The 12,192-nt window shown below is 51.2% G+C and overlaps 1 protein-coding gene across 5 annotated transcripts in view; it reads left to right on the top strand.

Moving 5' to 3' along the window:
• The window catches only part of FAM110B (family with sequence similarity 110 member B), a 133,465-nt gene extending 122,418 nt beyond the window's left edge, over positions 1 to 11,047 (top strand). For all 5 annotated transcript variants that reach the window (XM_047783891.1, XM_047783888.1, XM_047783890.1 and 2 more), the window contains one exon: positions 8,198 to 11,047. In XM_047783891.1, the coding sequence (XP_047639847.1) occupies positions 8,513 to 9,628 (1,116 nt within the window). In that variant the 5' untranslated portion in view covers positions 8,198 to 8,512 and the 3' untranslated portion in view covers positions 9,629 to 11,047. The remainder of the gene's footprint in view (positions 1 to 8,197) is intronic.
• The last annotated feature ends 1,145 nt before the right edge of the window (positions 11,048 to 12,192 follow it).

Raw genomic sequence — 12,192 nt, 5'->3', positions numbered from 1 at the left:
TCCTTGGCTCTGACGCCTGTCATCTAGACTTGGGGAGCCCAGAGCTGCTTCTCTTGGGGAGCTTTTGGGTTCCCTGGGGGCAGCCGCAGGTCTTCCACCTCTGGGGGTGCTGACAGCCTTCCCCTCAGAGCAGGGTTCTTTGGGAGGAGTTTCTTTTAAGATATGCCCAGACCGCCTTTCCCCAAGGTCATAGGTGGGCCTGGAACCCCAAAGGCTTGTACTCGTGGACACGCAGCTTCTCCGGCCTGTGTCGTAGGGCAGGGTCCAGCATACTCAGTCCTGAGGCCTCTGAGACTGGAGCTCCAGGCCAGCCTCCATCAGCTCCAGGACACCTGGGAGCTCCCAGGGGGTGGGGAGGGGTCCTGAGCCCACTCAGCTGCTTTGAGATGTGGGTGGGCACACAGGCCACGGTTCAAACCTCAGCTAGGAGCCAAGAGCAGAAACGGCCCTGATCCATCCCCGTAGGCCTGGCTGTCTCCCACCTCCTTCCTTGCTCTCCTGAAGTCACAGGAAAGCTTGCAGGTAGCAATTTGTACCCCCATCCACCCTTCCCTCCAGGCTGACTCGGCTCACAGAGCCCCCTGGAGGCTGTTACTATAACACAGGCATGGTTGTCAATTATTTTCTCACCGTCAGCAAAACACGGCCCCTGTGCTGCCCACTGGGTACCTTGGTCATTCCCAGGAGAGCCGGGGAGGGGAGCAGGGGGGCTTTCCTCCTTGGTCCATTCTCATGAAGGCCACAGGAGTCAGAGTTGACCTCTCGGCCTCTCTTCACTATTCCAACCTACGTTTCTATCCTTTGTACAGAATGGATGTGTCCAAAAAAAACCAAACCAAAACAAAACAAAAAACAAGGCTTAAAAGGCCTGCTGGAAAAACGGAGAAATGGTTTACGGAAGAGGTGGACAATGAGAACAAAGTCATGCAAACGGAGGGCGAGGATTTTTTATATAGATTACATATGAAGACCTCCTCTAGCCCATGGAAAGAGTAAGCTGAAAAATGAGGATACTGGAATCAAAAGTTTAAATGATTGTTAGGACAAGCCTGTGGTTTCCAAGAATCTACAAAGTGATAGAATTGTTGGCAAGAAGATTCTTTCGCCCGCGTGGAGGTGACTGTTGACGGCAGCGCTGAGGTCAGAAAAGAGAAGACCCGGCCATCAGAATTACAGATGAGGGATTTCGCCAGGGGTTGGAAGGAGGCCCATCATCCGGAAACCAAAGAAGTACCAGTCCTGGACCAAGCCGGTGGTTTCGACTTCACGCTTCCAGATGTGCGGCCCTGGGATTTCTTCATGCCAGTTCTCTGTGGGCAAATGCCATCTCTGTTGGACACAAGCTGTTGCTATGCCTCCTTTACCTTTTTCACTTTTGCCATTCCCCCTCTTGCCTTCTTTCCAAGTTATTTTCACAACGTAAATGGAGTTAATAAAGTGGATCATGTTAGGAAGGGAAGGGAAAGGGGAAATGGTGAAAAACATGGCCTGTTCATTAAAATGGACAAGTTAACGACTTCCACATGCGATGCTGTGGCTTCCTTAACCCGCAAAACTGAGCAGTTAATTGAGGAACACATTTTGTTATTTTGTTTCTAAATATAGCTTTTGCGTTGACCGCGATGTGGTTAACTGTTTGTGACCATATGTATGAAGGAGATGACACATTCCAAGAGGCCCTCCTGGTGACCGTCTGTCATCCCAGGCAGAGGCGGGCAGATGCTGCGATGGGCACAGCTGGTTGGGAGGGGTCTGGCTCAAGCCTGGGCTGCAGAGGAGGGAGGGGAGAGGATTAGCCAAGAGTGCGTGGCGCTTCTCCCGAGAGAGTCAGCAGGAAGCCTGGACAGTCCCTCACAGCCCCCGAACCCTCCGCCAGTCCCGCTGGAGTTTCAGCCCAGGGCAGGCCTTAAACATCTTTTGAAATTGTCCACACTCCTCTCCATCCCCAGCATGAATGAGAAGTGCCCGTGTGCCCTTACTGAACGTCCCCCATTCCCTTGGATCGGTAGTACCATTATGCCCATTTTAGAGAAAGGAAACCAGAGGCGCAGAAGGAGTGGACCTCTTTCCAGGGCAGAGCCAGGATTTAGGCCAAGGGCAGTGCCCAGAGGACCATGGCTAGGAACCTGCTGCCTCCCAGCCCCTGGCCGGCTCTGGCTGCCTCCCTCAGCCATCCCTGCTCCCCCCTCATCCTGTCCCTGCCCTGCAGCCAGGGCGACACCTTCAAACTACAAATCTGACCCTGTTGCTAATGCTTCTTCACCAGTGGGGCTCCCCCAAAAGTCTGCGTAAAATCCAAGTCCATCTGCCCCTCCTCTGTCCCGGCAGGTCTCTCCCTGCTCGCCCCCACCTCGCACACTGGCCGTCAGGTGCATTTTAAGTTTCTGGAATGAACCATGAACTCAGTAGAGAGCTTCTCGGAGGGCGGATGCCCTGGGTCCCAGCCGTTACTCCAGTTCTTTCCTCTCTGCCCCTTCACCTGATTCCCAAGACGTGGTTGGTGGGCGAGTGCTTTTCGACACTCCGGCCACACCGTCAGTATTACTCAGTTAATATCCATCATGTATGTTGAATCTTTTTTCTAAATTGTCAGCAGCTTCTGTTTCTTTACATCCGATACATAATCGCTCGGTCATTAGGTACAAATGCATTGATTCCACACAGCCCACAGCTCGGGAGGAACTCAGATATTGAGCAGTGTTCTCTTACATTTGCAAGGAATTGGAATGTTAACCCTGTCGCCGAGGCTGCGTGCTTACTTCTGTAGCAAGATGTTCCTCAATGGGAAGAGCCTAGAGGACAGCGAGAGAGTGAGCCCCAGGCAAGGTGGACTCTGGGGCCTGAAGTCGGCGAGCACAGAGGCGGATCAGGAACCTGCAGAGGACAGGTTTACTCAGCCTGCGACTGCTGTGATCTGACCTGTTAGGAAACTGGAAGAATCAGTTCTTCGAGAGCTCTTACAAGCCGCAAAGGGAATTTGCTTCTCTTGCTATTTGCCTCCAAGAATGTTTTTGGGAAGGACGTCCTCGCGCTCGAGGGGTCCCGCGCGCTCACTTTCAGAGAGGAGCGCCGCACAGCGGCGAGAGGTCACGTGACTCAGAGCAGGCCTGCCTCCTCAGAGCAGAATTTCCACCTTTTTTTCTGCCGTAACTCACATGAGAAAGGAGCGGTTTTCACGTGTTTAAGACGCTCCTGTGGGTGAATCTGGGGTCGGGTTCAACCCCCAGGTCGTTGCTGTACCTCCGCTGCCTTCCTCGCAGCCGCACAGTAAAGATCAGTGAGCTGGTAACTGTTTCTCTTCCTTACCGGAAGCGCGTGGTGCACAGTGTTCTCTGCGATTGAAGTTTAAAATCAGGAGATCCTGTGGCGATCTGGGGTGGCTGCGTCCACAGGGAAGGCCGTTCCCCAGGGCAGCATGTAGCTGGAGGCCCCTGCACACAGGCCACAGCCACCAGGGTCTGCCTGGCCTCGGAGGCACCAAGGCACACATCGTCTGGGTTACAGGAATTGGGCTTTAAGCATTTTTCACATAAACTGTGAATCTCGCAGCTCAGTTTCTATCCCTCACTGCCCCTGGGCTTGTAAATGCTCTCAAAGCAGGGGGCTGGGGCTCCCCATGCCTCCAACATCAGCCCAGGTCCTGGTCTCTACCTAACTGCCGCCCCCGCCCCCAGCAGCTGGAGGATTTGAAGTTAGAAGGATCCAGGGTACTTTGGTTTGTAAAGTTTAGAATTCTCTGGAACTGCTATTTCCATGCCCTCAGAGCCCCAGACTTTTTACTCATTTAAGAGACAAGAAAGCTTGGCTCACTTCCTCGGTGCCAGCATCTAGGGTCTACTCTGATGCTCGCTGGTACAAGGATTGAGAGTCCTTGCACGTCTTCTTGTCCCTCCATCCCCGGACCAGCTTCCTGGGTATCACCTGGAGGTGAGAAATGCAGAGTCTGGGCCCACCCAGTCTGCTGGGTCAGACTCTGGATTCAGGCAGATCCACTGGAAACATGAGCACACGAAACTTGAACAGGCAGCAGTAGAGCCAGGGGAGTCACCACATCTTGGTCCTGTGTCCTCTGTCCCCATCTGACTCTGCCCCATCAGCCAACCCCACAAAGATGCCCTGAGCCTCCAGCCCGGTCCTCCAGTGGAAAGGACGGCCAGGCCAGACGGCTGTGGAGCTCACGTCTGCCCTGACTCAGAGGGCCGCTGTGTGCCTCCGTCCTGCCCAGCTCTTTTCTCCCATCCTGTTTAGGCTTTCATGAAATTTCCAAATGGAAACTAAAGGAGTGGAATGTAGGCACAAAGGTCAGTGTGTGGCAGTGACCCCCAGGTTTGCCTGCTCCCCTTAGCCCTCAGTCAGGGTCCAGCATGGCTGGAGAATTACTTTTATTGATGACACCCTATGTGGCTGAGATCAACTTTTCCTCCCCTGCACATGATGGAGAGGAAGAGAAGCCCCCGGGCCTGGTCTCCCTGCTTCCCGGGTGCACCTGCCAGGCTGGGGCGACGCTGCGGTCAGCCCTGTGCCAGAGGTTCCCTGACCACAGCCGTGGCTATCACATTTGTGACCTCCCGATGTATCTCCAGGTTTCCAGGTGTGTCATGGACTGGTCTTCTTGAATGTACCGGTGTGCATTCTACCAGTCTACACTCCAAAACTCTCTGCATGGGTCTCTATGGCTCTGCCCCAGCCAATACTATTTAAACACCAAAAAGTAAAAGAGCAGAACTTAAGGTTTATATCACAACTCAGAGAAGCAGCAGCCTGTGCCATCCTCCTTATTTTTGAAGGAGGTTCAGTTTATTGGCTAAAATGGGAAAAACATCAAGCGTGTTATTATCCTGTAGCACCCAACCAGTTCCTACAGCTTTCGAGTCTTCCAATAAGATGTTTTGTCCCCCGCCCCAAAGAGTTTAAATTAAAAAACTTTTCAGCTATGACCGTGGTCTTTTCTAAGCATCATCAGTGTGTTGAAAATTATTAGAGAAATTAGGAATAACAGAGGAAATATGGAGGGGTAGAAAAAAAAAGGAAAGGAAGCGTAAATGGGTTACAAAGAATTACTTTTGTTCTAACATAAACCTCTCATGCTGGTTGTGTCTAGTAACTGCTTCCTAAGGTGAAATGCGAACAGAATGGGGTGCCCGGGGAGCCAGGCTTGCGGTGTCTGCCTCTGATCACCCACTCTCAGGCCTTCTTTCTTTTCTTTTTTTTTCTTTTTTTTTTTGTCTTTTGCCTTTTCTAGGGCCCCACCCACAGCATATGGAGGTTCCCAGGGTAGAGGTCTAATCAGAACTGTAGCCACCGGCGTATACCACAGCTCACGGCACCGCCAGATCCTTAACTCACTGAGTGAGGCCAGGGATTGAACCCGCAACCTCACGGTTCCTAGTCGGATTCGTTAACCACTGAGCCACAACAGGAACTCCAGGCCTTCTTTCCCATGAAGAAAGAAAGCAGGAATTCCTGCTGTTGGCACTGTGGGTGAAGAATCAGACTGCAGCAGCTTGGGTTGCTGTGAAGGCATAGATTTGATCCCCAGCCAGGTGCAGTGACTTAAAGAATCTGGTGTTGCCACAGTTGTGGCTAGGTCATGGCTGTGGCTCAGCATCAGTCCCTGGCCCAGGAACTTACATACGCTGTCGATGCAGCCTTAAAAAAAAAAAGAATTTTAATGTGTGTGTAGATGTACGACTGGGTTACTTTGCTGTGTAGCGGAAATTAGCACAATATTAAATCAATTATACTCTAATAAAAAATTAAAAAGAAAAAATCATTAAAAAGAAAAAAAATCGTTAAAAAAAGAAAGCAAGCAGCGGAAAGGAAGAGCTTTCTGGGAAATGCTTCCTGGAAAGTGCTGGAGTCCTCAGCCCTGAGAGTGAAGAGGGATGACTTTGATTTACTTCTGAACCGGGTACCAAAGCCCGCCTGACAGACAGGTGGGCACACTGGAAGCACGGTCAGTAGCGGTGGCCTCTTGGGATGGAATTAGAAGAGAACTCGATCAAGCAGGCCAGCCTGGGCTCTCCTGCCAGTGGGCATGATGTGATAACCACGACTCATCACCCAAGAACATTCTCGTAGGAACAGTACATGCCGGAGGCAGAGAAAAGCTCAGTCACAGGCCAGTCTCCCCACTGACACTTTGAAATTGGAAAGAACTCAGTCATCCTTAGCACCTCTGAAGCCCAAGGTTTTAGAGAGAAAAGGACTAGCGGGGATCTGGCTCACGTGCCTCATGTCACAGTTGAGAGGACGAAGCCCCAGGAGAAGGTGCACGGGCCCTGCCTGCTGTCTCCACTGAGCCACCTTCCCGCTTGCTGGAGGTCTGCCGGGCTTCTTAGGCACAGAGCTGCCCTTCACTTTGCCATTGAACCTTCTGGCACTGTGCCCACTGTGGACGCATTTTAGAAGCTGCAGAGGTAATTAGTGAAGATGTTACACATGTTCCAGAAAAACAAGGCCTGTCCTGGGGACTCGCAGTTGCCCTGGGAGTGATCCAGCAGGGTTGCCTCAAGCCCGGCCCCATGGCCCATTCTGGCTCCCAGGCTGCTCCGTGGAGGATCCCACTTGTCTTTCCACCGGGTGCACCCAGGTTAGTGGCTGAGCAAAGCCAGAGACTCTGCAGAGGAATCCTCACTCATCCTCTGGCCTTTCATTCAAAATATGTTCAAAGCAACAATCTCATTTAATCTTCATGAGAAGAGATGGTTTTTTAAAAAACGACATTGAAGTATCATAATAGAACCTCGCAATTAAAGGATATCATTATGGAGGAATTGCCTTGGGGCTTCTTAAATCTTGCATAGGAAAATATTTTTATTAGAACAAATCCTTTTGCAGATTACCAAAATTGTCTCTAACAAAACAGGATGATGGGTGTACTTAGAGATTAAGAGTTGTAAAAGATGATAGGAAGAAATATCAGGCTCCTCCCCCAAGCTTGTTTTAATAGACACTTCATTTTCTTACCATGAGAGCAGATGATTTTATAGTAATACCACCATATTTATTTTGGAAATTAGCTATTTTGACATGTTAGTTGAATACATTATTCTCTTAATACTCCTAATTATAACCAAAGATGCTGAAGAGGTCTTTAGCCAGTGCTTTGGAATGCTGATGCGGTCATAAATGTTCTCTGTCAGCATTGACAAGCAGAACAGAATTGTTCAGAGGGCTGCAAAGATAAATGTTACTCTATATTATGTTCTAAATAGAAAGACTCCCTAAAGATTTGTATCGGGAGTATCCATAAGAGTTTCACTACAGTAGTTTTAGTTGGGAGGTGGGGAGGTCAAGTCGTTTAGAAAACCATAAATAAGCCCCCTGAATGCTTAACCATTATATAAGTTTTCCATACAGTTACATGTTTGGGTATGGTTGACATCTTACTGTTTTGTTCTTAGCTCTCTAGGAGATTTGGGGAAAATATATACCACAGAGAAACTTTTGGCTTCTACTCAGTGTGAAGAATTATGGAGCATTTATAATCAGATTATCTATTTATATGGTTAATCTAGACTATTTGGGGAGAGTTATTCTTTTGGGGGGATTAGTTTAAAAACAAGCTTGTGTTTAAAGGGATGGACATCATACACACTCTTGGTTTTCAGGAGAAAGTGTTGTCGAATAAGATAACACTTGCCAAAAGTAAGATGAACATGTTGACATTTTAAAAATCTCATCTGTACCGCCGTTTCTTGCCCGTCTTTTCAGTTTTTGAAGGGTTAGGTAGAAGTGACACGAGAGATTGATAGCAGGCAATCAGAAGTTTTGCTTCATTGCGAAAGAGGCGTAAAAGAATTCCCCAACGCTGCTGCCTGAAGCAGATTCGGGCTTCTTAGGAAGCCAGTGGCTTTTCAAGAACTGGGAACCGGGCTTTGCCAGACCCGCATTTCTACATTCATCTAGTATTTCCTGGGGTTTGATATGAGCAATGCCAACCGGGCGTGATCGGGAGGCGGGTCTCCCCGATGGGGAGGCAGCGGGAGGAGTCGGCGCGTGGCAACCTCGGATCGCGGGGCGCGGGCAGGCGCGGGCGCCGGGCCTCGTGCGGCCGCGGGGATCGCCTCCCTCCCCGGCAGGCGGGCGGCGGGGGCGGCGGGGGCGGCGGGGCGGGGGCGCTCGGCTCCGCTGTTGCTACAGCCGTGATGTCACTCGCCCATCCTAACCCGCGGTTGGTTGTTGTGTGTTTCAGCTCTGCCTGCAGTTGAACACAAAGACCTGGGGGAGACTCCCACATCCTTCGGGGAGGAGAAAGGAGGCGGCGGCAGAGCAGATTAAAGGAACTTGGGGCTTGTGGCCTTCCCGAGCCGGGCCGCCCGCGAGGGCCGAGGGAATTAAAGCCCCGGGCCGTGAGATGAGGCTCTGCTGCCGCCGCCGCCGCCGCTGCTGACACTCAGGTTCCGGACCGTCCGCTGCCCTTTGTGCCGCACGCACATGTGTCTGTTGGGCGCATCCGGAGGCGCGCAGACGAGCATCCACCACGGCCGCCGGGGAGAGAGCGCCCGCCATGCCCACGGAGAGCCTACAGACAGGTAGCATGGTGAAGCCGGTCAGCCCCGCCGGCACCTTCACGTCGGCCGTGCCGCTGCGCATCCTCAACAAGGGGCCCGACTACTTTCGCCGGCAGGCCGAGCCCAACCCCAAGAGACTCAGCGCCGTGGAGCGGCTGGAGGCCGACAAGGCCAAGTATGTCAAGAGCCAGGAGGTCATCAACGCCAAGCAGGAGCCTGTGAAGCCGGCCGTGCTGGCCAAGCCCCCAGTGTGCCCGGCCGCCAAGCGCGCGCTCGGCAGCCCCACGCTCAAGGTGCTGGGCGGCGGCGCCAAGCCCGAGGGCGGCGCGCCGCGCGAGACGCTGAAGCTCGAGATCCTCAAGAACATCCTCAACAGCTCCGAGGGCTCGAGCGCGGGCTCGGCGCACAAGCACGGCGCGCGGAACTGGCCGGCCGCCCGGGCCGACGCGGCCGAGCTGCACCGGCACTCCTTCGCCGAGTCGCTGCGGCTCTGCCCGACGCCCGGCCGCGGCAGCCCGCAGGAGGGCGGCTCGCACGTGGGCCGGCGCCTGCTCGAGCCGGCCGCCGACGCCGTGCTGCACGTGTCGCACAGCTCCTCGGACATCCGCAGGGTGGGCGGCAAGCCCCCGAGGGCCGTGGCCTGCAGCAGCTCGGCCCCGCCGCTGCCCCCCAAGCCCAAGGCCGCCGCCGCCGCCCCGGTGGCGCTCAAGTCGCCCGAGGCCGAGGCGGCAGAGCCGGCCTGCGGGGTCAGCCGAAGACCGTCGCTGCAGCGGTCCAAGTCGGACCTGAGCGATCGGTACTTCCGGGTGGACGCCGACGTGGAGCGCTTCTTCAACTACTGCGGACTGGACCCCGAGGAGCTGGAGAACCTGGGCATGGAGAACTTCGCCAGGGCCAACTCCGACATCATCTCCCTCAACTTCCGCAGCGCCAGCATGATCAGCTCGGACTGCGAACAGTCTCAGGACAGTAACAGTGACCTTAGAAACGATGACAGTGCCAACGACCGGGTGCCCTACGGCATCTCCGCGATCGAGCGGAATGCTCGGATCATCAAGTGGTTGTACAGCATCAAACAAGCTAGAGAGTCACAGAAGGTCTCCCACGTGTAAGAGCGCGCGCGCACGGGGGGAGGGGGGTCTCGGTCCGTGCGTCCGCAGTTGTGAAGGTTGTGAGGTCTCCTTGAAGTGCTGTGAGCTTCTCCACTCTCTTTGTGTTGCTTGCTGTGCAATGTCTTGCAAGTTGCATGCCTGCCAACATGGGGACCGACCTGGCGTCCACGGCAACCATCGCTGCAGAGCCTGGCTGAACGCGAGTCATCCACCCCGAGTTCCAGGCCAGATTCTAATTAGGGCTTCGATCTTCAGCAAAACTGTTTACACGAAAACGGTATACAACTTCTTCGATATTTATGTGGTTCTTGTGTTTTTATATCCCGCGCTATTGTGTCTTAATTAAAAGTTTTATCAACTGGCTTTTAAGTGGAGAGTAGTATCTTTTTGAAATAAAAAAAGCCAATTTGCCTACACGTGAGATGGAAGCAATGGGAAAATAAGTGGGATCCGCCACCGGTCGGATATAGTGACTGATCCCCAACCTGGCTGGGCCTGCTGAGATAGAAAGCAGGGTGCTGGATGTTAGGAATTAGCGTATTGAAGTCCTCTAGCCATTTACTTAAGTAAGGGTTGGGGCAACAGTGCCACGTTCGTTTTGTGTCGATTTGGTGTGTAAATTGTTGGTGGTTCTGTGTAATACTGACCCCAAGGAAAGACAATCAGATACAACGGAGGTGATTAAATCAGGAGGTTGGGTGTTTGGGGCGGAGATATTGATGTTGTTCTGATTTGGGTTGATTCAGAAATTTCTATTATTAATCTTTTGACAGGAATGGGCACCCTAGAGCTGATGCTGACTGTCCATTTTTTTTGGGGGGGGGTTTGGTCAAGAACCAAATCCACTGAGTTGTCTTCCCACCCCCCCCCACCCCCCACCCTTTGCTGTTGTTTTATCTGGGAGGGGAGTGGGGCTTGGGTGGTTTGGAACTTTCTCAAGACATGAATGCCAACGGAAATCCCAGCCATATCAGTAGAGAGCCTCCTGCTAAAAAGCCAATTACCTTTGGTAGCTGAACCATATCTGAGCAGCGTGACTGTCTCCTGCACGTGTGAGTCCATCAGGCTGTGGACCTTTGCTTACGGCTGTAGAAACACACCCTGTGTAGTTTTTCCACCCAGTGGTCCCTAATGCTACCTATCAGCTTCTTCCCTGTCCTCCAGGTGGTCTAGTTAGCCATACATCAGCTGACAGTCCACGGAGCGGGGAGGTCCACCTGCGTGCGGTGCTTGGCTTCCTTGCTCTTGCAGCCACACTCCGGAGCTCTCTGCAGCACTGCCTTAGACTCCATCAGCTACTAGGACACTTTTTATGGTGTAAATGCTGTAACACTTTGTACATACGTCCATTGTTCCGAAATCTTTAAAACAAAAAAAAGGAAAAGTTACTCTAATAAATAGCTCTGGTGCAGGCACTAATGATGGTGGTTTCTCTTTGTCCTTTCCTTTGCTCCCTCCACGGAAGCTGAACTTTGAACTGTGAGCCAGAAGCAGATTTTGGGTGGTCTGGAAGAAGCAGCATTTCTTTATTTGCGTCATATCACAATTCTTCTGAACAGCCGTGTCCCTCCTCATACCAGAGCCACGTGCCTTTTTCTAAAATAGGATCATCCAGGTTCCTAAAATAGGCTACTGCTTCTTTATTTAGTTCACACTCTGGGCATTTTTATCTTTTCTTAAACATCAGCATTTTTCACATCTTCCACCACACTCTTCAGTTGTAAATATTTGTGAGTTCTGACAGTGGAGACATACCTTTGAAACATACAGCCTTGTTCTTATCTGTCCAAGTCCAATGTCATTCACATCACATGTGTTCACACACTGGTCCACTCATTCATTCCTTCATTCCTCATGTGTTGAGTGATTTCCTTTTTCAGGCCTCCCCATAGACACAGGACTGCTGTGGTCAATGGCACCTGCCTCAAGGAACTTAGATTTTCACTTTTATTTTAATAGAAGTATCATTCCTCTTAGTGGATCTGACTTATTCTATTATTAGGGCATTGAGTATTCACCAGGTATTTATTGAATCAAGTTATTTGAAGAGTAACATTTCTTTAAAAAGATCCACATAACATGTAAAGGTAAAAGAAAAGAGGATTTTAAAAGCAAGTTTCAGAAATAGAAATGATATGATTCCCAACTATTACCGTTGACAAACATTTTCCTTTTGAAAATCAAATTTTGTTCCTTGACTTTCCACAGGTTTTGAATTTTTCTGGTTTTCTGCTTAATTTGTAGCTCAGCTAGCACTCTGCTTTCCAGAAGAAAGCGTTCAGAATACCACTGACTGGGGATGGTACAGGCATGCAAGATAATAGGGTAGAAGTTTTGTATTTTTATATACACACACATGATTTCTTCCCTCACCATTTGGATAGAAATGTGGCCATTTAAAATATTCATGGCTTAGCACTTATATATCCATCTCTTGCTGGGTTATTGAAATACTAAAAATAGATGTTATTTTCCTAAGGTAACCAGTTTGGGGCGGGGGGGAGATGAGCACTTAGCTAATTTAATATCACGCCTATTCAGTTTTAGTTATAGATTCTGTTTGA

This window comes from Phacochoerus africanus, chromosome 6 (genome assembly GCF_016906955.1).
Source record: "Phacochoerus africanus isolate WHEZ1 chromosome 6, ROS_Pafr_v1, whole genome shotgun sequence".
Taxonomy (NCBI): Eukaryota; Metazoa; Chordata; class Mammalia; order Artiodactyla; family Suidae; genus Phacochoerus; species Phacochoerus africanus.
This window is presented reverse-complemented; position numbering and strand designations above follow the sequence as displayed.